We start from the raw sequence: 22,607 nt of genomic DNA, 5'->3' as shown, positions 1-22,607 counted from the left end.
GTATACTCGTGTACTCATTCGGGTATTACCCGATAACGGAAACATTTAATTGGATGAAATCCGCTCCGGACCCGTATCCCTATATTTTTGGTTATCGGATCAGATCGGAAATGATATGATATCCACTATCCGTTTGGACACTCCTACTAACTATAGTTTGATAACCAAAAACCGAATGCAACTTAACTATGGTGGAATCGATGAAGTAGTTATTTTTGTACGAAATATTTCAATTTGAGAAAACACTATCTAATCCTGTTAAGATTCACAAACCCAAAAATGGAGTAGGTTGGGCCAATTAACAAGTGTAGTTAAGATAACAAAACACAACTTTGTGAAAATGTTAGTAGTAGATAAAAATATGAGAGTGCTTATTACATAGAGAGTTAGCATGAAAAACACACATGTCATGTCTAAGAAAACAAAGATTGATAGAAAAAAGAGATTCAAGAAGAGTTATTATGAGAGGAGAGACGAAGCCCAGCTCTAAGCACCTGATATTTCCTACTAGGATGCATGCAAGAGAAGAGGGAAACCTTAGGCTTCTTGGATGACTTAGTCCCAAAGATAAATGATCTCAGCGGCACTTTACCTCTATTCTCTGACTGCTCTGATATCCCAAACTCCTGATCTAGCAGCCCCAGCGTCTTGTTTATCTGCAGCTCCAACATGCTTACGTGGTCGAGCCCCACCTCGAGCTCTTCTCTCACCTTCTCATTCTCCTGCTTCATGTTGAGCACCTCCCCTTGCAGCTTGGCCGCCTGGTGGCTGCTGAATCTCTTCTCCACCCCTCCTCTCAGCGCCTCCGTGATCTCCTCTTGTATGTTGCATAGTGAGGTAAACCTGTTTTTCAGTTCATCCGTCAACGGCGCGCTCTGTTCAAGCCACACTGATAGCTCCCTCTGTATGTCCCTCAGGTGCTTGAATATTGGGACCACTTCTGATTTTATCTGTGTGTCTCCTCCTCCTCCGTTGTCTGTTTTCCGCCTTTCTCTCAGCTTCGACAGCTCCTCATCCAAGTCTCTGACCTCTGTCTTGAACTTTTGTATCTGGTGGAACGCGGTGCTGAATCTGAACCAGAAGTCTAGATTCTCATCTAGTATGGCGTCGATGTCTGCCCGTAGCTTCTCCTCCACTTGTGACAGCGACGATGCCATGAACACCACCCTTGTCTCGTTGGTTTCGTCTGTCAAGGGGGGGCCTCTGATGTCCTTGGTGAGGCTTACATCCTCATTTTCTCCGGGCTGGAAGGTTTCGTCTTCTTCTGAGATGGTGGAGAGTGGGGCGGTGGCCCCTTCGAGGGTGCTTAGCCTCATGCGGAGATTGGTGATTTCATCGTCTCGTCTTGCGATGGCCTTTTTGAGCTCTCTCATCTGTATGGTGGTGTCGAATTGGCTGTCCCGTTCCTTTCTCTCGACCTCGTTGAGCTTTTTCTTTACTTCCTTGTAGTTTCTTAGGATTGTGGTGTATTCTTTGAGGAGGATCTTCTCTCTATCCTCCATTCCGCAGAGGAGAACTTGCTGCCAGCTGTAGTCGTCTTTGTCTTTGTCTTTCTCTTGCGCCTTCGCCTTGGCTCTGCCTCGGTGTCTTGGCGAATCTTCGGAATCTTCTTCTAGAATCTCCGTAATTGTTTTGCGGCTAGAGAATGATGATGTTTTCCTTACCATGTTCTCGTTGTGTTCCTTCTCTTGCACGGTTGAGAAAGAGCGTCGAACCTTGTTCACTCCTTGTTCTACACTGTGTACCTCTCTCACATCTTTGAACACCTCTTCCTCATCTTCGCTCGCCTCTCGTGCGGCCAGACTCTCTGAGGCGCGGCCAGCATCATCCTCACGCGCCTCCACTTCATCAACGTCTACCCCTTGTTCGTCTACCTCAGAGGCGCGACCTACCTCCTCGCCCGTCTCTGCATCTGTTAAGAGACTATCATCAGCATCTGTAAAGGAATCTGCCACTTCATCAGCCTCCACACTGGTTACTTCCTCTGCATTCGCCTTGACATCATCCGAAGGGTCACCAGAGCTCGTAGGAGCGGCCACCACGCCATCCGGATCACTAGAAGAAGGCTCAAGATCATCCTCCACCTTCACACTACTCAGCCTCTCTGAAAGAGTGTCAATGCTCGTTTTCGCCTTGGCAAAATTCGTTTGAAGCGTATTGTTGCGGCTCTCAACATTCTTGTTCAAATCTTGCACCTTATTAAGCTTCTCCTCCATTTGAATGACCTTGGAGCTCAACCCCTCAGTGTCTCCACCAAGGCTCCCATCCTCCTCCACCTCCTCCAAACTCTGGATCTGCACATTTAGCTCATCGTTCTCCGCCCTCAACGTGTTCACAAGAACCGTCTGAGACGACACAGCAGTCTCTAGCGTTATCACCTTATTCACCAACAGATCAATCTTCTCAGCTAACTGTGTGACAGACAATGAGGCCAATGAGCCTGTGTCCAAGCTCTCCTCCAACTTCTCAGGCAGCTCCTCGAGCTCCTTCGTCTCCTGCAGCAACGCAGCCAAGTCTTTACTAAACTCATGCGATAAACTCCCCGGCCTTTCAGCCCCATCACTCTGCTCAAGCATGTACTTCTCCCGGAGTGACTTCAAGCGGCCGCAGGCAGCCTCAATCCGTTCATACTCGTCCTTAGACTCGAGAGAAGTTTTGTCTTGCTTCTCCTGAAGCATAGCGAGCGTCTCCTGGCACGACTTCAAAGCGGCCTGAGCCATGAGCGTACGAGCCTCCTCGTCCTCGATCACACTATCCATACTAAACTCATCCTGCAACCTACAAATCTTCTGTTGCATCTCCATGACTTGGCTCTCAATCCCCCAATACTTAGCTATCCCACTCTCGAAAGAGCTCTTCACAAACTCCTTCACAGTGTGCAAAGACAGAATCTCCTTCTGCATCCTGTTGATCTCCTCAAGGGCCTCCTCCTTGGTGAGCCCCGAGACGACAACAGGTTTCGGACGGCTCTGATTCTTGACCTTCTTGGCCTGAAACTGCTTTGAGGCCTTAGTAATGATGGTCTTGAGATCCCTGACCGGGGGCTTGGGGATCTTCGACATGTTGGTATCCGGGACGACAAAGTTGTCCGGGATCTTGGGCAGGATTTCGTCGTCGTCTGCCATGCCAAACTGCACCTGCTCAGGGAAGACAGTGGCAATGGTGTGGTTGGCGTTTTGGAAGTCTTTGGATAAGAGGTCGTAGCGATCGGCCAACGAGCGGAACACCTTGAAGGCCTCCTCGACCGCGCAGATGAGCTCTGGCCGCCTCTGGTAGTACATCTCCGCCCTCTTTGCAAATGAGTCCCCATCTCCTTCAATCAGGTGGAGCATGCCTTGTACCTTCTCTTCCATGTCTGCATTTTTCCAAACAAAATTTACAAATTTTCAATAACACGGAGTAGTATATTATTATCAACATTTGTATACTAGATTAACATAGATTTGTTGTCCAAAAAACAGTGAGAAGCATATGTATTTGAGGTTGAAAAAATGTGGGAAAAAGAGTGAGTTACCTTGAAGGCTCTGTTCGAGCCATTTGGATTGCTTAGTGCGAATGTGGCTGGCCCACCACCATGAATATGCATGGTTCGCAGCTCTCTGCAACATCTCCGATCTCTACCCTTTCTTACACAATTCACATGGGACTGACTGATCAACAATGAAACTCAAAAGTTAGCACAACATTAGGGGGTTAATGGCTATGAGGATTTTTCGCTCCTTAATCTATTCTTGGAATTTCACCTAAAATTATTCCACATTAATTCCCAACGTGGCCACCACTGCCTATTCCAACACAAGCTGCCAACTTCTTTGCACTCAACTTTGTGATCTATTCTACACATTGTCATGGGAATTTTTTTTATTTAATTTATTCATTTATATTATTATATACAATTGAATACAATGAAACATGATTTTGTTAGTTAGTTCCAACAAGAAGTTAATCTTCAACGTGAAAAATGGAATATTAATATTCTTCACAAATTATTCACCACAGCATCGACTTTGGGTGAATTAAGATATTTATTACAAATAGAGATAGGAGACGTATCAATTATTTCAAAATATCAAATTACTGGAAGAGTCAGAAATGTGGAAGAGGTCTGCTGCTAATCTAACATCAAAGATTCACAAGACCAAACTCTGCCAACCGACCAATAATTTATCTATCTGTACATGTTGGATATATATCTTCCTCTCTTTTTCAACTTTCTTGTTAATTTTTTTTCCATTTTACTCTTCCAAAATAACCAAACACTGCAGCGGTCCAAGATTTACAGACATCGTCTCTTGATAGAAGTGTTACCACTCATCGTCCAGACTGGCACGATGGAAGCAAAGGATCGTGCAGACAAATATGAAGAAAGACGTGAATTCAATGAACATTGCTCCGGTTCCAATCAAGCCGGCGTGCCTCAAAATGATGGGAATGGCCATGCTCCCAACAGCAGATGCACCTGTCAAGAACTTGGCAGCATCTATCCAACTGCTTGGAAACAACAATCAAAACTAAGAAGATTTGTAATTAAAGAGACAAAATTTGAAACACAGCAACTTTAAATCGTGCAACCATGGAATCAAAGTAATACCAAGTACAGGCATGGCTTATTTCCATATAAACATACTAACGCAACCATTGAAACACGGATTATAACAAAGTGTGAACGGAATTCCCAACAAATTCCCACAAGATGTCAAACATTGGTATGCAGTTTCTAGATGCGTTCTCATCTTGAGTCATAAGCATAGAATTACTCACCCTCCACCTTCTCGACTGGTAAGGAATTGAGTGGTTCCACCACCAAAGAAAAGACAAGGCATTGGCACCAGAACATACATCAGAGCTGAGAAGAAAATTCACAACAAGATCAGGTATTGAAATGTAATGACCAACATCATTTGACTAAAATATCCCCTCCTCTAACCCATCTCCAACGAAAATGCAAAGCCTTCATGCAAACCTGATAACATTGGCCACCAGTTGCTGTATATCGCACAAGCCTGCATTCAGGAATAGTGTCAGAGCAATCAAAAAGAGCAATATAAACATGTTTCTACCAGCATATTTATACCAAATTACACAGCACTATCAGAAAAAGAAGATAATTATAATAATTATCAAAAATGCATGAGCCTACATGGAAAATTAACACAGTAAACTGTGGTGTTTTTTCATGTAAACAAATTTAGACATGATAATGATGGAATATACATAATCATGTGATTAAGGACCCTTATATTAACAATTTAACATGATAATCAGAAGTTATTTCAGAATTGTGGAGATGCAAATAATGAAAATTAAGAGCTTAGTCAAAACCTACCAAGATCTGGAGCAGGATGCTAGATGAAAACATGAATGCAAGTCCTGCAAGACTGGATATCCAATGCCAAGATTAATGGTCAATAATACAGCAGAAAGGAATAAAAAAGTGCTGATTTCTACACTTCGCCTCTTCCCTTCTCATTCTAGTGAAAGGAAATAAAGTGCAGATGTAAGGAATAAGATTAAATTAATAGATTCGTATTCGTCACTTACACTGCATGCAATCGAGTGATCGACCAGATCAGTCACACAGTACCGGAATAGCGTACCAGCATAAGTTGCAAGATCAAAACCACAATATAAAGTAGATTAGACATTGCAGTAAAAATATATTTACAACACTACGAAAAAAATGCATTTAGGTTAAAATCAAAAAGAGGTTTAGCAAATACTGCATGTGAACTAGCAATCATACTAGTACATGCTCCAATCTCTAATAACTAATGCATACTGGTGGGTAGAGATCAGTGATGGAGCCACTTGAGCTCCACAAGGGACAAATGCCCCTCATAAAAAATCCCCTACAAGCTATTTTAAAAAAAATTCACTATATATGCCCCATCTCAAATCCTCAAAATTTCCTCATATATATATATATATATATATATATTTTTCCCCCCCTAAATTAAATTCCTGGCTCCACCCCTGGTAGAGAATACAGATAAAAGATTCATGCTTAAGTTAATTCGACTGAGTCACTGACAACAGTATTGTGAGCAACACTAGATCAGAATGCAGAGATAACTAAGTTTCACCAGAAATATCAGACAATGCAATTAACAAATCAAACTATGATACAGAAAACAAAATAACAATTGTCTCCTTTAATTCCAAAATAAGGATTGAGCATTAAATGCCAAACAAATCATCATGAATATAGAAAGAGAAGGCATAAAGGTACAAACCTTCAATTGTCATTGCCATTTCTGCAGGTACTTTACAAAGATACTGAAACAGACTCCAAGATTTTCAAGTCAATTTATCTGCTTCTGCTACAAGTTTAGGAGAAAATAAATAAGAACAAAAATGGAAGAAATAAACTCGGACAATAAGATATTCAAAATGACTGTATCTCCATTTATCTTGTATTAAAACACAAATGTATGTGCCAGAGACATTATATTGAGATCAGAGTTTAACTTACTATACATCTATAACTCATCATCTAGATATACAATTCAAATGATACACTAGGCATTGCCATGAAAGTGAATTCTTTTGCATCTACAGAGGGAATTATGTGCATGCGGTGACAATAATGGTTGTGAAAGTCATAAATTCTACCATAGCATATTTCCGTCATTGAATTCACAACCTCGGAAAACCTAAAGCTTAACAAATTCTCATATGCTAGTAGACAAAAAATTGAAGATAGAACCTTTTTTCCTCTCAAAAAAGAGAGAACAATTATGAGGTCATCTTTTCCTGGAAACTAACAAATCTAGATTTTCTAACCATGATAATCTAAAACAGGTTAGGTTTCAAGCGTAGAAGTTTGATTACTAATTTCAATGTCACAGTAAAGCTTTTGGTCTGTGTCCGACGAAGGTAAATTATCAAGAACAACTGAATCCCTAATAAATTGATAAGCTGAACAGCTTAAAATACAAACACGAGGAAATTTCTACACCACCAGCTTCAATCAAGTCCCAGAACCCCTAATACTGTGCAAGGCACAAATCCAACGAATCAAAAAAAGAAAAAAAAATTAAACACAATGAAGAAGAAGAAGAAGAAGAAGAAGAAGAAATGAAGAATCCGCGAGATTATCGAGCACAGGAGGACTAGAAAACAAACAGCATAAGCTCGTAACTTGCACAAACGAGTGAATGAACCCCCCGCAAAATCCATAGCACAAACAACAAAAAAAATCGAAATTTGTAAGCATATTCTTACCGATCAAAGGAATTTTTGTTCCGCAGCAAGCAATACAAGAATCTAAGATGGCAGAAGTGGTTAGGGTTTGGGAGTCGGAGTTCGCAGCATAAAATCTCGTAGTCGTAGATCAGACTGTTAAGGTCAAAGGAAAATTACTTCAATTATAAGCTCGTATTTCAATTTTTCTTCTTCCTGCTTTTTTAGGATTTAACTACAAAAGGCAATTAAATTTTATTTTATTATCATAATACTGACACTCTACACAATTTAATATGCATATTCCCAATGTAGAAATAAATTTGTTACTAGTACTATTAAAATCCAATTTGGAGATTATATTCCATTTTTCATCGAGTAATTACTTTTCTACACAAAAAAACGAGTAATTCGACGAACCCATATAATTTGCATAGAGAGAGAAAGAGGGAGGGGGGAGGCGAATTGAGGAAAATGACTGTTTCTGGTTCTCTGCAGCTCTCCCTGCAGCTCGGAAATTGCCGGAACAATTGGCGCAGTAAGAGATTTCGGGTAATTATTCTATTCGAACAGTCTAGTTTTTCATTCCCAAGTCAGCTATCTTTTCTCTGATTGTTTTCTAATCATAATCAATTTCTAGCTGCAGAATCCGAATGCAAAAAGCAGATTATGTGTATCGAGCGATAATCTGCCCTCAATATCACTGGTATGTTCCGTGATTGGATTTGTTTTATTTTTGAGCCCTATTTCTGATGGTTTTCTGGAAGGGGGAATTCTCATTTTGTTTTTGCAGTTTATTTTTGGTTAAAGGTCTCGATTTTATAAGGATTTTTTGTTCGATGGGAATTGCAGGGGATTTGTGGTTTATTACAATAGTAATTCGTGTTTTTGGTAAACCGAATGTATAGTGAATTTTATTGTACTAAGGATTTGATTATTGTATGTAATTCATGAAAATTTGGCATGCATGTTAGTTCTTTGTTCTTGGCCGCTCTTGACATTATTATTCAATTGCATTTTCAGCAACACCATTCTTGGAGTTCCAATGTTTCGAAGAGAATAAATCCAAGAGTATGCACCATTCCTTGTAGAAATAACCAGCTTAGGTGCCATTGTTTTTTAAATCCAGGCGCGCCTTCGGACATTAACTATGTAAAGAATGCAACCTTGACATTAGCAAGGTAAGTGCTCCTCTTCAACATCTCTTTTCTCGTCTGGTCTTTCTGAGAAGAATGCTAAAGCCAGAATTAAGCCTGTTGAAGCATTAGTTATGAACATGAAAAAGTTGATCTGATGTGAAACTTTGTTATACATTCAGTAATTGTTTTTCTGAATATTTCTTTAGTCAATTCTGGTAAGTCAAAAATTTGTGCCTTGCAGATCATTTAATCGTTTGCAAGGAAGTCCTCTTGTGATTAAACTGGCTTCAGCAGTCAGTATTATTATCTTTGCTGTATGGGGACTTGGGCCACTTGTGCGACTTAGCAGAAACTTACTCTTCCATGTATTGCATTCTTTTTCATATTTCAGTCCCTGTTCCTTTTTTTCTATTGTTTATACCTTTGTATGATGGGCCTCTGAAACTTAGTTCTTAGTTGAGTGCTGGACCTTTGTAAGTCATCAACTAATCAAGTACAGTAAATTTGTCACACACACAGAAGGGTGATAATACTTGGAAAAAGAGTAGTACTTATCAAATCACAACATCTTATGTTCGGCCATTGCTACTATGGACAGGAGCAATCATTATTTGCAGGTTAGTATGTTTATTAGCAAAAGATAGAAAATCAGATCTCACAGTTCACTTTCACTAAACAAGAATTTGTATCTTACAGAGCATTGGATCCAGTAACTATACAAACAGAAGCAGGTCAGATTGTTAAACAAAGGCTCCTAAATTTTGTCAGATCTTTGTCATCAGTGTTGGGCTTTGCATATTGTCTGTCAAGGTCCGTATTGATATCTTTTTACTGACAGGTGTTGATTCCTAAAGATTTTTGTTTACATTATGTTGATACTCTATACTCCACTTTCTTTTGCTTTAAATTGATATTATTAGAGGTTGGTTCCTATCATTATTTTCACGTATTTTGGCAGCTAGACTTGCTAAGGTCCTCGGACATATTCATGTATATACATCTGAGCTTCCTGCTGGTTGAATATAGCATTCATTTATATTTCATGCTCATACATCATATACTTAAGCATTTAGAGATTCTCGTGCATATTCATATATTCATCTGAGCTTCCTACTGGTTGAATATAGCATTCATTTATATGTCCATGCTCATATTATGCGTTCGAAAAGTTACTTCATACACTTATGTATTTGGAGAATCCTTCACGTCCTTCTCAGATAAGATATCTCCCTTCCTTGCTTTAGTAGAATTCCAACACTTCATCATTTGTCCCATTTTTTTATCTTCTTTACTCTTCTTTCTGAGGTATCTGTTTGAGCAAAATATACAATAGATAAGTCCAAATATTATATGAAATGTCCTGATAAAGTAAGTCGGGCTTTGCACATAAGTATTCACAACACTTTCTGCCATATCAGAATAGTAGCCTGGCTAAAGTACTTTGAAAGCTTGCTCCTAGGTGATTAATTGTGATCAGTGTAATTCCATTTTTTTTATGATTTTAGTCATAATTTTACGTGTCTATCTTAGTTTTGATCTCCATATCTGATATTCCAATTTTTTTACTTTTCCAGTTGATATCTGAGAGAACTAATGTCAGATTTTAATTTTTAATTATTTTATGCAGTCTGATCCTACAAGCACAAAAATTTGCAATGGAGACAAATGACTCCAAAGATACCAGAAATGTATGCTCCCACTCTTTGTTTCATGCTACAGGATCTTTTAATGCGCTTGTACTATTGTTAGTGTCAAAAAATTATTTCGCTTATTGTGGTGCACGGATACTTAAGTTACACCACTTTACCATACTGTTGAAAAGATTAGCCAACTGCATACTTGCTTAATCTACACTCTGTCCAATATTGAGTTCCTTCCCTTGAAATTCTTCTGCTGAAATTCTTACATAATTCCATAGTGCTTATCTTACCCCTGTAACATGTTTCTTATAGACTCCCTGGATGTGTAGTACTGTAGTGAGAACTCACAACATAAATGCTCATATTTTTAAACAAATATGAAGTATGAACCATTAAAATGCTTGCAAATTGTGTACATCCTAGTAAATGAAGATCTTATTTATCCATACTAACATAGAACTCTCTAACCGCTTAAACATTCCAGTTAGTGATAAGGCAACATGTGTTCATTTGTGACAATTGTATTGCTAATGAGCTATGTAGGTATTAGTAAATAAGGATCCTGTCTTATTCAAAGTAGTCCTGTGACTCACCAATTAAAATTCCCACATGAGTGAGCAATATTCAGTAAAGGTGTTAAAAGGGTTTCAGTGGACATCCAGCAGTTAGGGTCAATGGATAAATATGTATTTCATGTTCTCTTGAAGTTGGTATATTACATTATCAAAATTAAATAAAATCCTCAGAATTTACTGTATTTTGTCTGCTTTCCGTGCATTACCTCGCATCAGGAATTATGAGCATTGAAGTTCTGTATCATTGGTTTATCAATCTTATATCTTGTGAGCATGGTTTAAAACAAAATTTAACTGTTGCTGGTACAAAATGGCATTTCAGAGCCCGTTTATGCGAAAAATGATTATTTGTATGATTCAAATTTGCAACAATTTAGCTTAATCTGATACCAATCTTGTAGAAAATCCCACCCATTTTTCGTAATTGTACGTGATGAGTCCATGATTCTATCGGTCAAGTTCAAATTTTATTGGCTGCTGCTCAATGGATTTTGATGCATAAATTGGAAGTCACAAAACAGGTTTCTCTCCATTTGATATTGAAATTAGTTCACTCTTTGTGTTACTTCTTGACAGATGGGTTTCCAGTTTGCTGGAAAAGCTATATATACAGCTGTGTGGGTTGCGGCTGTTTCATTGTTTATGGAGCTGTTAGGTTTCTCAACCCAAAAATGGCTCACAGCTGGGGGTCTTGGGACTGTCCTGCTCACACTAGCTGGACGAGAGGTGTAAATAAAATTTCTGTTCGTCTTTTTGAGTATATCTCAATCCATTTTTTTTAAAATTTCTTACTTATTTTTAAGTTGTGTTTATGTCTGTAAACTAAGACCGCTTATGAAAGCCACTCACGAGTCCTTGGTTTCTTTCTCAGATCTTTACTAATTTCCTTTCAAGTGCAATGATTCATGCGACCCGTCCATTCGTTGTGAATCAGTGGATTCAGACCAAGATTGAAGGTTATGATGTTTCTGGGACAGTTGAGGTTTGTATGGGGTCATCTTCGTACATTCATTATAATAGTTGTTGAAACAATAGCTGTGTAACATAATTCTTAAAGGCATGGTGTCTCACGACATCAAAATCGTATGTTGGTTGTTTAATTATGTTCTCAGTCTTGCTGTCTGGACTGTCCTGCTATTCGCACATTGCAATGCACACAAACTCTTGAAAGTTGCGAATGCCTAGTTCCAAAGTGAATTTACAAACCATTCTACACCTCGTATCTTGTTTTTGTCATCACTAATGTTGCTTGACTGCAGCATGTGGGATGGTGGTCGCCGACAATTGTGAGAGGTGAAGATCGTGAAGCTGTCCACATTCCCAACCACAAGTTTACTGTGAATGTTGTGAGAAATCTCACTCAAAAAACTCATTGGCGTATTAAAACCCACCTAGCCATCAGTCACTTGGATGTCAGCAAAATTAATGTGAGTTGTGTAGTTGATAAATTCTGTTGCAAAGTAATGGATTGATTCTCTCATTGATCAATCTCAAAAAGTCATCTGCTCTGTTCAGAACATTGTAGCTGATATGCGCAAGGTGTTGGCGAAGAATCCTCACGTGGAACAACAGAAATTGCACAGACGCGTATTCTTGGACAATATTAATCCTGAAAATCAGGCCCTCATGGTGAGATTTAATTTTTTAAATCACAATTCAAGGGAATTTTTTTTTCTGTCGACATTAATGTGAAAAACTGTTGATGTTCTCCCCCACCTACCAAGCAAAACCCCAAACAGAGAGATAGAGTTTACAAAATCATCTGCATTGAGCTTAATTTAAAATACAAGTGTGAAGATTTCTCATCATTACCTGGAATATGCATTTGTGATACAATTATAACTCCAAATTTACACAATTATGCAGATAATGGTGTCCTGCTTTGTGAAGACCTCACATTTTGAAGAATATTTATGCGTTAAGGTGAGGAACTCTTTTTTTAGCCTTCGCTCTCTTTCAATAAACACTGCGCTCTACGCCTTTTGAATGATGCATTATTTGGAGGTCATAGCTTATATAAGGATAAGAAACTACATAGTCTAAACTTCTCTGTGATGTAGGCTGGTAAAAATAGAATCACCCAACTGTCGATTATATATGCCCCTATCCGCATGGTTGCAAAAATGCAAAGTTGATAGAAGTGGCACAAATTTTTCCAGACTTCTCTTCCATTCTGTTTATTGACATGACACCTGGTTTTTTCTACTAGTTCAGATCAATTTTGTTTTGATTATTGTATTTGATTCCATTTGTCTGGACAACAGGAAGCTACTATGCTCGATCTACTCAGAGTCATCAGGCACCATCGTGCTCGACTGGCTACTCCCATCCGCACAGTTCAGAAAGTATATACTGATGCGGACCTGGACAATGTACCATTTTCAGAAACTATGTATGATCGAGGGGGAGTGTCAAATCGTCCAGTGCTATTGATTGAACCATCCTATAAAATCAATGGAGAGGATAAGCCTAGGAACCAGGCTCGACCAGCACGAGCAAATGGGGAGGAAGCTGTCAAGGGAACAAATGACGTGCAAAAATCAGTTACCAAATCTGATTCCGAGGCTGGTAAAATGCCTAAAGTTGAGACCAAATCCTCATCTGATCCTAAGCTCAGTAGCAGTGCAAAAACTGTTGCAAACACTGATAACAAGCCTGTCGAAGAACAAAGTCCAACAGCAGATAGTTCCTCTAAGCAACCGCAAAAGGTGGGGCAAGATGCAAGCTCAGTCTCCTCACCGGATTTGGGGTCCAGAAGATCAGACAATGCCTATTCAACTTCACATTCGAAGCAAGCTGCACAGATACCTGCAACTAAGCCGTCTCTGGAAGAGAATATAGTCCTCGGGGTTGCTCTGGATGGCTCGAAGAGGACCCTTCCCATCGAGGAAGAAATGGTTGCCCCACCAAATCCAGAAGACACGAAAGAGTTGGCCTCGTTGCATAGTGGCAATGGGCTAGCAGTAACTGATGAGAAAAACGACAGTAAGAGGCTGAACACCCCTGGCTCACTCAGTAACGAGCAGTCAGATCCGCAAAAATAGAATCATATCTGGCCTTTCCCGCACTGCACAAATTGTAAGTATAATCAGAACTGTACATATACACAGGCTATTTTTGAGATTACTGCATGGTCTTAGGCACATCTTCCCTTGATTTATTGGTAAATATCGAAGTAAAGGAAAGCCAACATTATTGTGCTTCTTCCTGTTATTATTAAGTTTAATTTAGCTTTACGTTTTATGAATTGAAGATGCCTTTTGTAATGCATAATCCTAGATCTAATTTGTAGGAGTTTGGCCTTTTGTTGCTACAAGACCATGGAAAAGTGCTACTACGTTTAAAAATGAAATACATTAATTAAACAAAATAATTTAAGCCAGTGGAAATGAGCAACATATTACAATCATATCCTAAATTCTGATCATGACCTCAAATTTTACAAATATACCAAATGAATGGAGAGGGGAACCATTTATTTTCTAAGTAATACAAGCCACAAGCCACACATACTATCTGCAGCATAAATTCATAACGATCGACATGATAAACACACGAACAACCTCAAGCCCTGCACATACAGTCTGGAGCTGGGTATGTATAAATAGACTGTTGGGACCTTCGTAGTCGAAGTAGCCCTTGCCGGCTTCTATGCCCTTCCATGACTGCCTCTTGAAACTCTACCCAAGTCAGGCTCTTGTTCAAGAAAAGCTGCCCTAGAAGAGCCATGTTAGGCCTTATCGTCTTCATATTCTCATATGTTCGATGGCCAACCTGGAAATTCGGGAGTCGCGTTAGTATACTTTCAAATTTACAAATATACCACAGATTCAAACTTGGATCCCGTATGAATACCATTTGACGGATATTCACCTGTTAAACAGTCTGATACGAGTTTTTCGTGTTTGACATTGCAACTTTATAGAAAAGATTCGATGGGAAGAACTAATTACCACAGCGTTGTGCATATTTCCAGGCGAGGCGGAGATGAAGATATCGCTGTGCATGCTGACATAGTAATCAACTGCAGCTAATAGTGAAGCCTTTCCTTTGATTTGAGCTCTCTCATCTGAAGAGGCAAGGCTCTTTTTGTCTTCCATAAGAGGAAACAAACTACGTAAGGTCGAGATCCTCGCTTCCCCACCATACACCTGAAACAGAATCGCGAAAAAATTAACTTCTAGAAACTGCAGGTTCAGCTTAACATTGCTCGATATACCGTGTGAGAAGCAAGATATAAGCGAGTACTGTTGTCGAACCCCAATGCTGCTAAGAGCAATCCAATCTCTTCTGGGGTCAACGGGCACCGCCCTTGACTCCTCAGCTCCTCATCAGTGAATCGAGAGTTCAACACCCTTCCCTGCCAAATAACTTGTCGATACTTGGCAAGAGCTAGTTTTTCAGCCTTACCTCCACCAAAGTCGCAGGCTGAGTGAGCAGCCATATCCTGAATAATGAATGAAACCGAAGTATTATACCTTGACGCTACCAAGGAAAAGCGAAGCAGTCTCAGAGTGTGTGCATGAAGATACTTTCTCCCACGCTGACGACAAAGGTGGAGTATTATAACCAATCATACCTTGTCAAAACGAAGGTGAAGGACGACAAATTTTCCACTCCCTTGTTTGTGTTTTGAATCGGTTACTCTTGTGAGGTAGTTACCGCTCCCAGCTTCGTTGGTGTTGAGAGGATACCTGAGACGACTGACAAGGGAATCGCCAAGATCCCTAATGTGAGGAACAAAGACTAGAGCCTGGAAGTTGACCTTACACCGTAGTCTCTGGATGTCCTTGGGCATATTGTCGAAAGCCAGACGGTGGGAAAAAGGCGCAACTGCAGCAATCCCATAGCTGAAACCCCCAAAAATATAACAATTAAATATCATCGTAAATTGAAGTTTTGGCAAGAACAAAGATATTTCTACTTAGGCCAGCAGCATAAGATGCTGCAGGACTCGAGCATTCAACTGAAAGTTTTATTCAGACACGAAATAAGCTTTTCTAATGTGTTATCATTATTTTAAATCCAGAAAACGAAAAAAATACGCAGGAGTCCAACCTCTGCAGGACAGGTGAGACATTTTCCAGATACCAGTTTGCTGAAGCATGAACAGGTGCTGCTTTACTCTGTTAGCTCGAATCGCTGCAGCATAGTACTCCCGAGTGCTCCAAAAGTATTCATCGGGCAACTCTTTGACGATAGATACGTCATCTTTCAGTACATTAATGAAGTGATCGACATCAAAAATTTCATCAAATGTGCTGCAGGGAAAAACAAAAGAGCGTTTGTCTCGTTCGGGTCAATGCTTGAAGACAAAAAAAAAAAGAATAAGAACTAGAACTCCCGTCCTAACAAAACTCGTTTGAAGGGAAAGAACTCAATAAAGAGGACCTTGAATCTTTCCAAACAGGATTTACTTCAAGATGCGGAATTATGAGTGTTGCATTCAAAATTTTAGCAAGAGCAACTGCATCACAAATCTTTATAAACGGATTATATGTATTAGTTACTCCAGATAAGCTAATATCAACCGGCTCAAGGAAAACAGAACTCCCGCACGTGCCATTTAATAATAAACCGAAGTACTTACACCCATTCTCTGCTGGTTTAGTCCTCCATCGAGAAACACTTGAATATACCCTTGAGATTTCTCTGGCAGCGCTGCTAAGACAGACAGTTCAGTTTATACATGCTCTGATTCAGCTGTGCATTTCTCCTAAAAAATAGGAGACGGAATTGAGACGATGCAAACAATTCTACTTACTGGAGGCACTGTCTTGTCGGAGACAAGGTTTCCATCCTTGGTTGGGAAAAGGCCTCCATAGTTCAGTTTGTTGCTCCACAGACTGAAACATAAGCAAGAATGTCTCAGCAGGTAGAAGAACGAATATTGCTGAAGACAGTGCAAATTAATCAGTGAACTCTTTACTCACAGTTTGGCGTTCCAGAGCACTCCTAAGTAAACGAGAATGTCGTGGTTTTGGATCATTCAACTCCTACACCAGATACAATTATCAGCCTATGACAATGATGGCAGGTAGGTCGAAGTTCGAACTATAAGATGTTAATAGGAAACGAGCTGCTAAATCTGTATAAGTTCAGATCAGTCATTCAGCGTTCATCATGAGTCATTTTGTAATAACTATATGTCTTTTATCGATAAACGCAGTATCATCATCCACGCATGTTCTCCAGTGTTCTATTTAAACCTCATTTACTAATGCACATCAAGTTCTACTACTATTATAAACACAGATAAATGAATATAACAACCAACTAAGTTGACATAATACTTCTGTGCTTGACCAATTTGCTAGAAAAATTGAACTACCTCAACATTCTTTTTTTGGAAACTTTCAGTTTAAGCACAAATGATTTCTTTGATTACTACTATATCAATTAAGAAACTTCCACCAAATCTACACTGACAACGAAATCCTCAACAAGCCAAGAATCAAGAATTCTGAAATTCGCATCAAGGTCAAATCTTTTCTCTACATACCTAACATTTCCTTAAATTCCACAAAATGCCATTTCTCATTCAAGGCAGAAAGTTTCCATGTTCTTCTAATCTCAGCCCTTTTGCAACCACCTCTCCTATAAGGCTATAACTAAACAAAGCAGCAGAATTTACCAAACAGGAAGACAAGCAGACACACACTAAACCATAGATCAAACAAAAAAAAAGCAAAATCACCAAACGCAAAGACAGCTTCACAATCAACAAAGAAATGAAAGAGCAAAACATACCGAGAGAAGTGAGGGAAAGGCATGGCTAAAAGGAGTAAAAAGCAGCAGCAGTAAAAGGGCTGCAGCCATGGTTTATGGTCTGTGGTTGTGACTGTGAGAATGATAGTACTAATAACAATGCCTGTTCATCTTTATTGCAACCAACTGCACATGTTTTTTTTAATTGTTGAGGGTAATGAAATTCAACTCCAAATCTTGGAAGTTGGAACCCACAACTAAAAAGCTAGTTTCATGTATAGGGCCATTTTCATTATCAGTCCACACGCCTATTTATTACACACACTCACAGTTAAACTTTTAGTAATGAGTAATGACTATATAAACAGTTTAATGAGGATAAAAAAAGTAGTAACAGCGATCGAGTAAAATTAACTGAAGAATAATGCAAACGCGAGAGAAAATAGTAATATGAAATCACGTTTTGTTTTCAGAAAACTTGAAAGTAAGAGGACAAGAAACAGCTGCATCGATTTGGACGGTTGGCCTCCTTGTGAACTAATGTAAATGGTTGAGATGCTTTTTCACACAGCTGATTTTGTCAGCCAACAATTTCCTTTCTACGCGTCACACAATCTATGGCTTCGTTTTGTTATGCAGGTTTTTTATGATGCAAATTTTTACACAAGAATCTTACACAAAATATTTGTTGGCATTTTTCAATTGGGAAATCGGCCACCGACAGACTGCTGTCTCGATGCTCATCAAAACTTGGATTGACTTTTCCCTTTATACCTTTATTTTTCATTTTTATTTGCCATGTAATTTTGGAAATTACTAATTGAATGGAATTAAAATGGAAATATGGTGCAATGCATTGTCGTTTCATTTGGTATCATTAAATTAGAATAACATTAAAATTGTAAAATTTGAAAAAAAAACCTCATTTCTTGCTCTCACGGGAAAAAAAAAGAGAAAGGAAAAGACTATTTTAAAGGAAATGAAAATCACGGGTTTGATGCAAAAAATAAAGTTTCTTGACTAGATCGTTTTCGCCTATTTAATTCAACCTTTATTATAAATAGTTAGATGTGATCGTCAATATAAAAGACATCTAATAAAAAATTTTGTACAACATCTCTCAAAATAATTTTTGTAAAATAAACTATCTTGGCCTAAAACATCATTTAATTAATGGTTGCTTAAGATTTAATTTGGATGGGTATATAAAAATTAGGATCAAAGTTACGTATTAATAATGGTTAATCCTTTTCGACTATGTCCCTGGTTTAAAAGAAGAGTAGTGAAGTAGTTTTGTACCTAGAAAAATAGGTTTGCACCTTTCCAGTACTCAGCATATATAAAATCATATTTCGAGTTGAAAAATTATATAAATCTCAAACACAATCATGATTTTCACTATTCTATCCTTTAGTCCTTGAGAGGGGTGTATTTGTTCATTTAGCTATTTGAGGATGACACCAAACTTGCGAGATCTGTAAATGTTTATGTACTTTTGTTGTGATTTTGTAAGGACCAAAATATTTGTGGTATTATTAAATTTTTGTATATTTTTTAAAAATAAATTATTTAAATCTTTGTAGTGTTATCTAAAAATGAAATATTTAAATCTTTGTTGTGTTATCTAAAAATGAAATTTATAGTATGTATTTGCAGTAGTATAATTTAGATAATATTGAACGATTTATTTTCAAAGCATTCATATTTAGTTTAATGCTTGATTGTAACAATAATTTGAATAAAGTCATTTAAATAAAATAAACAACAACTCAATTCAATCTAGGTCAAAATAAATTACAACTTGATTTTTTTAGAAAAATCGGTATCTAACAATTATACATTATTATTGCAATCAAGCACTGAACTAAAAACGAGTACTTTAAAAATAAACCATTCAATATTTTCTAAAAATAATACTACAAATACATACTATTAATTTTCTTATTGCAATGCAATAATTTAAATAATACTACAAAGATTTAAATAATTTATTTTGAGATAATAGACAATGATTTATAATACCACAAAGATTTTTTGTCCTTAAAAAATCACAACAGAAGTACATAAACGTTCAAAAACCCCAAGTTTGGTGCCCTTCTCAAATAGCTAAATGGGCAAATACACCCCTCAATAACTGAAGGGTAGAATAGTAAAAATGCTGATTGAAATTGAGATTTATATAACTTTTTTACTGAAAATGTAATTTTATAAATGCTGGGTACTAAAAAGGTGCAAATCTTATTTTTTGGGTGCTAGTATCGTGGTTCCCTCTTAAAAAAAAAACATGCTTCAAATGCGTGACTTTTTTATACACTATATTTTCTTATTTGAGCATCGTGCTTTTATAGAAAACATTATTACTTCAATGATCAAAGATCATCCATTGGAAACATTAGGTTTAAATATGACATGCTTAGATTGCATACACTTTCTCCTTACGTCAACTAAACACATTTAAAGAAAGAAAGATAGCGAAAACTTAATCTCTACCATCCAAACCATCCAATCCCTATGCAATCCTAATATCTAAAATCTAGTCTCTCTCCTCTTTAGTGTTGGTCTTAAATATGGTTTGGGCATGCATCAGCCATCAAGTCAACCCAAGATAGCATCGATCGATTTCCTTCTTTCTCGGGATGACATCAGAAGCAAACATAGAGGGTGAATATAAAAAATTATACTCCTGTTGGGCATATTCTAATGATGAAATTATAAGCTAGCTCTCACATTCTTGAGTGGATACTCCTAAGAATTTGACAAGCTAACTCACAATTCACCACTAAAGTACACTAAATCGGACAGAAATTAATTTTTTTTACAAAGTTAAAGAATTTTTATAGAAAAGACGTGGCGTTTAGAGCATCTGTAATGGTCGCCCTAGTGGGCGGACTAGTGGTGGCCACATCAACATTTCTTAGTTCACCCTTCGTTTCTGCTATGGTTTCGCCCTAATGTCCGCCCTATCAATTATCCATTTTTCATTTCAATTTAAATATTGTTTTTTTTATGTTTACACCGTATAAATAACAAAATTAGATATTAGATTAAAGAACTAGCAAAACATACATTACTTAATTAAAAAAAATTACAACGGAAATAATTAAAAGAGATACAATTTTAACGACCCCTATGTGTCCAAACTTCTTTAACCATGTTGTTCATGAGTTGAAGATGAGCTTGTCGGTTGTGCATGTTCTTCTGAGCTTGTAATCTCTCATTGACTCCATAGGGTAAACCTCAAATGACCCGTGGGGTTGCATGACCTGCGCTCGATCGGTTTCATCGTCGGACCAATCGTCAACTCTTGGACCTTAATCGTGAATAATCATGTTGTGCAAGATGATGCACGCGTACATGACATTGTAATACTCTCGGAGTTTGCACTGTTTTAAGGCCATTATTTGGTATGTTCTAATGTCAAAAGCACATTACATGTCCATTATTTGCATACTTTATACATTTTGGTATTTTGACGTGTTTTGTGAGAAATGTGCATATTTGAAACGAAAAAGTGATTCAAAATGCAAAGTCTGGAAATCTGGAGTTTCAGTCGGCGACCGCCGCAACAATCCTGGCGATCAACACTTTGCAGCGGTCCGCCTCGAAATTTCTGTACAAAAAATGAAGTCACGTCCGGTGACCGCCGGAGAATGTGTGGTGACCGCCACATATGAATCAGAGAGTCAGGACTGCTGTCTGGCGACCGCCAGCCGAAGTGCGGGCCCCGCCACGAAAAGCGGCGAAGCAGATTTGACCTAGATTTCTCTCCAAGATTTACCATATTTTGCAGATCTTTTCCTTCTAGGATGAGAGGTGATTTTTCCCTATAAATAGGCTCTCAAGCTTCATCAAAACAGATCCTCTTTTTGCAACATATTTTCCAGAGATTAAAAGCTAGAGTACTTCATTGTGCAAGGAGTTAAAGAAGGATTCAAGAACATCAAAACGATAAGGATTCAACCTAGGGGTTTTATTAGCTTTAGTTTTATGTTCCAATTGTTTTCCCTTCAATCTATGTATTTAGATTATTACATCATGTGTAACTAAATTCGTAGGATTCTAAGGATGTGTTAGTAACGACTTTGATTATACAATTCATTTTTCTATTTAATATCTGTTTTATTTTTACTGTGTTTCTTTCCTAAGTTAATCTTGACGCTTCACGTTTGAGTGACACATTTTGTGATGAATTAATATGACTTGCTACATAATCGTGAGAGGAGGTTGGCGAGTTAGGTCCACTTAGTAGACACTACAATTAGCTTCCCTTAAAATGATACTGTTAATTGAGAGTGATGACTTTTCAAGGGTCTTAGGAGCTTTTCGGAGTTACGTATTTTGGATTGACAACCCTAATGTTCGTAATCATCGTTTGTATCGCATAAGCATAAGCTAGGTGACTTGTCCTTTCAAAGTATTAACTGTGCTAGACTATTGTAGTTGGAACTTACATAACCATAATTATGAACGCACATCCCTGGAACTCCCTTATCTTTATACTTTTATCTCCGTGATTTATTTGCAATCAGTTGTTTACTACTTTCAATTGTTTTCTATTTTTCAAAATTCTCAAAACCTTTTAGTTTTCCAGATAGTAATTGAGTTTTAGTAGAAGATAGACAATCTGTGTTTGTTCCCCCATGATCGATATTCGGTACTGACCTTTAGCTATACTATTCCAACTCTGTATATTTGCAGGTAGGGATGTCAATGTAGCCCGCAACCCGTGGGCTGGCCCGAATAGCCCGCTAAATTTGTAGGGTTAGGGTCGGAAATTTCTAGCCCGATAAAAATAAAACCCGATAAGCCTGCACCTGATTAACCCGCAACCCGTTAGGGCCAGACTCGAAAACCCGATGGGCTGGCCCGATAACCCGGTAAAATTTATATTTTTCATTTTTTTACTCCTAATTCGACACTTCGTTGACTAATTTTATGACATAGATAACTAAAAAAAGATAACTTTCAATTTTATGGTAAATATATAAATTATATATTGAATTTTTATTAATATAATAATTTTTATATAAATTAATCTCACTTAAAGAATATTAAAATTTTTAACATGCATTAAAATTTCACGAAATATCACAAATATTAGTATTTTATGATTGAGTTTAAGCATATATATTAAATTTATCATAATTAAATATTTTATATTTTATAAATATAACTAATTTTCATCATGATTTATTGGATTGTTCGAGCCTTAGCCTTATCGGTAGCAACCCGATTAACCCGTCGGGCTAGCCCAAAACCCGAGCTTTTAGGGTTAGGACCGAACTTTTACAACCCGAAAGAAATCACAACCCGGCAAGCCCGCACCCGATTGACCCGCAACCCGAGTAGGGTTGGCACGAAAC

The 22,607-nt window shown here is 38.0% G+C and overlaps 3 protein-coding genes and 1 pseudogene across 5 annotated transcripts; 1 reads left to right on the top strand and 3 right to left on the bottom strand.

Moving 5' to 3' along the window:
- Positions 1-443: 443 nt before the first annotated feature.
- LOC125200961 (kinase-interacting protein 1-like) lies at positions 444-3,819 on the bottom strand. The gene is made up of 2 exons (XM_048098813.2): positions 3,515-3,819; positions 444-3,355 (listed from the first exon to the last, which is right to left on the bottom strand). The coding sequence occupies exons 1-2, from the start codon at positions 3,606-3,608 to the stop codon at positions 447-449; spliced, it is 3,003 nt and encodes a 1,000-aa protein (XP_047954770.1). The 5' UTR covers positions 3,609-3,819; the 3' UTR covers positions 444-446.
- A 237-nt stretch (positions 3,820-4,056) lies between these two features.
- LOC125200964 (Vacuolar protein sorting 55 (VPS55) family protein) lies at positions 4,057-5,622 on the bottom strand. The gene is made up of 5 exons (XM_048098818.2): positions 5,542-5,622; positions 5,327-5,378; positions 4,964-5,003; positions 4,762-4,846; positions 4,057-4,488 (listed from the first exon to the last, which is right to left on the bottom strand). Exons 2-5 carry the CDS (start codon positions 5,357-5,359, stop codon positions 4,305-4,307), a joined length of 342 nt encoding a protein of 113 aa, XP_047954775.1. The 5' UTR covers positions 5,360-5,378; positions 5,542-5,622; the 3' UTR covers positions 4,057-4,304.
- Positions 5,623-7,552: 1,930 nt separating this feature from the next.
- Positions 7,553-13,783, top strand: LOC125200962 (mechanosensitive ion channel protein 2, chloroplastic-like). Of its 2 annotated transcripts, none has more exons than XM_048098815.2 (13): positions 7,553-7,734; positions 7,829-7,888; positions 8,206-8,363; positions 8,563-8,686; positions 8,841-8,938; positions 9,018-9,131; positions 9,949-10,009; positions 11,113-11,262; positions 11,408-11,518; positions 11,796-11,963; positions 12,052-12,165; positions 12,403-12,459; positions 12,801-13,783. In XM_048098815.2, the coding sequence occupies exons 1-13, from the start codon at positions 7,657-7,659 to the stop codon at positions 13,578-13,580; spliced, it is 2,073 nt and encodes a 690-aa protein (XP_047954772.1). In that variant the 5' UTR covers positions 7,553-7,656; the 3' UTR covers positions 13,581-13,783. The 2 variants fall into 2 exon arrangements, with proteins under 2 accessions (XP_047954772.1, XP_047954771.1); XM_048098814.2 differs by having other exon boundaries at positions 7,823-7,888.
- A 113-nt stretch (positions 13,784-13,896) lies between these two features.
- On the bottom strand, positions 13,897-17,794 carry LOC125200963 (O-fucosyltransferase 39-like; annotated as a pseudogene). Its single transcript, XR_016135634.1, has 10 exons — positions 17,287-17,794; positions 16,470-16,532; positions 16,301-16,382; positions 16,127-16,200; positions 15,928-16,016; positions 15,595-15,797; positions 15,116-15,386; positions 14,756-14,983; positions 14,490-14,687; positions 13,897-14,310 (listed from the first exon to the last, which is right to left on the bottom strand). The product of XR_016135634.1 is annotated as an O-fucosyltransferase 39-like (transcript).
- Positions 17,795-22,607: the final 4,813 nt, after the last annotated feature.

The sequence above is a fragment of the Salvia hispanica genome, chromosome 2 (genome assembly GCF_029641045.1).
Source record: "Salvia hispanica isolate PSC_SH4W2 chromosome 2, Shi_PSC_v1, whole genome shotgun sequence".
Taxonomy (NCBI): domain Eukaryota; kingdom Viridiplantae; phylum Streptophyta; class Magnoliopsida; order Lamiales; family Lamiaceae; genus Salvia; species Salvia hispanica.
Note: the sequence above shows the minus strand (reverse complement) of the source record. Positions and strands in the feature narration are given on the sequence as shown.

Excerpts from the sequence above, each read along its gene's own strand:
- LOC125200961 (XM_048098813.2), bottom strand. The coding sequence starts at position 3,608 with ATGTTGCAGAGAGCTGCGAACCATGCATATTCATGGTGGTGGGCCAGC. Across the intron at positions 3,356-3,514 it reads GCTCGAACAGAGCCTTCAAG|ACATGGAAGAGAAGGTACAA; the intron begins GTAACTCACTCT and ends GGAAAAATGCAG.
- LOC125200964 (XM_048098818.2), bottom strand. The coding sequence starts at position 5,359 with ATGTTTTCATCTAGCATCCTGCTCCAGATCTTG. Across the intron at positions 5,004-5,326 it reads GCATCCTGCTCCAGATCTTG|GCTTGTGCGATATACAGCAA; the intron begins GTAGGTTTTGAC and ends TCCTGAATGCAG. Across the intron at positions 4,489-4,761 it reads ACCAGTCGAGAAGGTGGAGG|TTGGATAGATGCTGCCAAGT; the intron begins GTGAGTAATTCT and ends GTTTCCAAGCAG.
- LOC125200962 (XM_048098814.2), top strand. The coding sequence starts at position 7,657 with ATGACTGTTTCTGGTTCTCTGCAGCTCTCCCTGCAGCTCGGAAATTGC. Across the intron at positions 7,735-7,822 it reads GGCGCAGTAAGAGATTTCGG|CTGCAGAATCCGAATGCAAA; the intron begins GTAATTATTCTA and ends ATCAATTTCTAG. Across the intron at positions 12,166-12,402 it reads CTGAAAATCAGGCCCTCATG|ATAATGGTGTCCTGCTTTGT; the intron begins GTGAGATTTAAT and ends ACAATTATGCAG.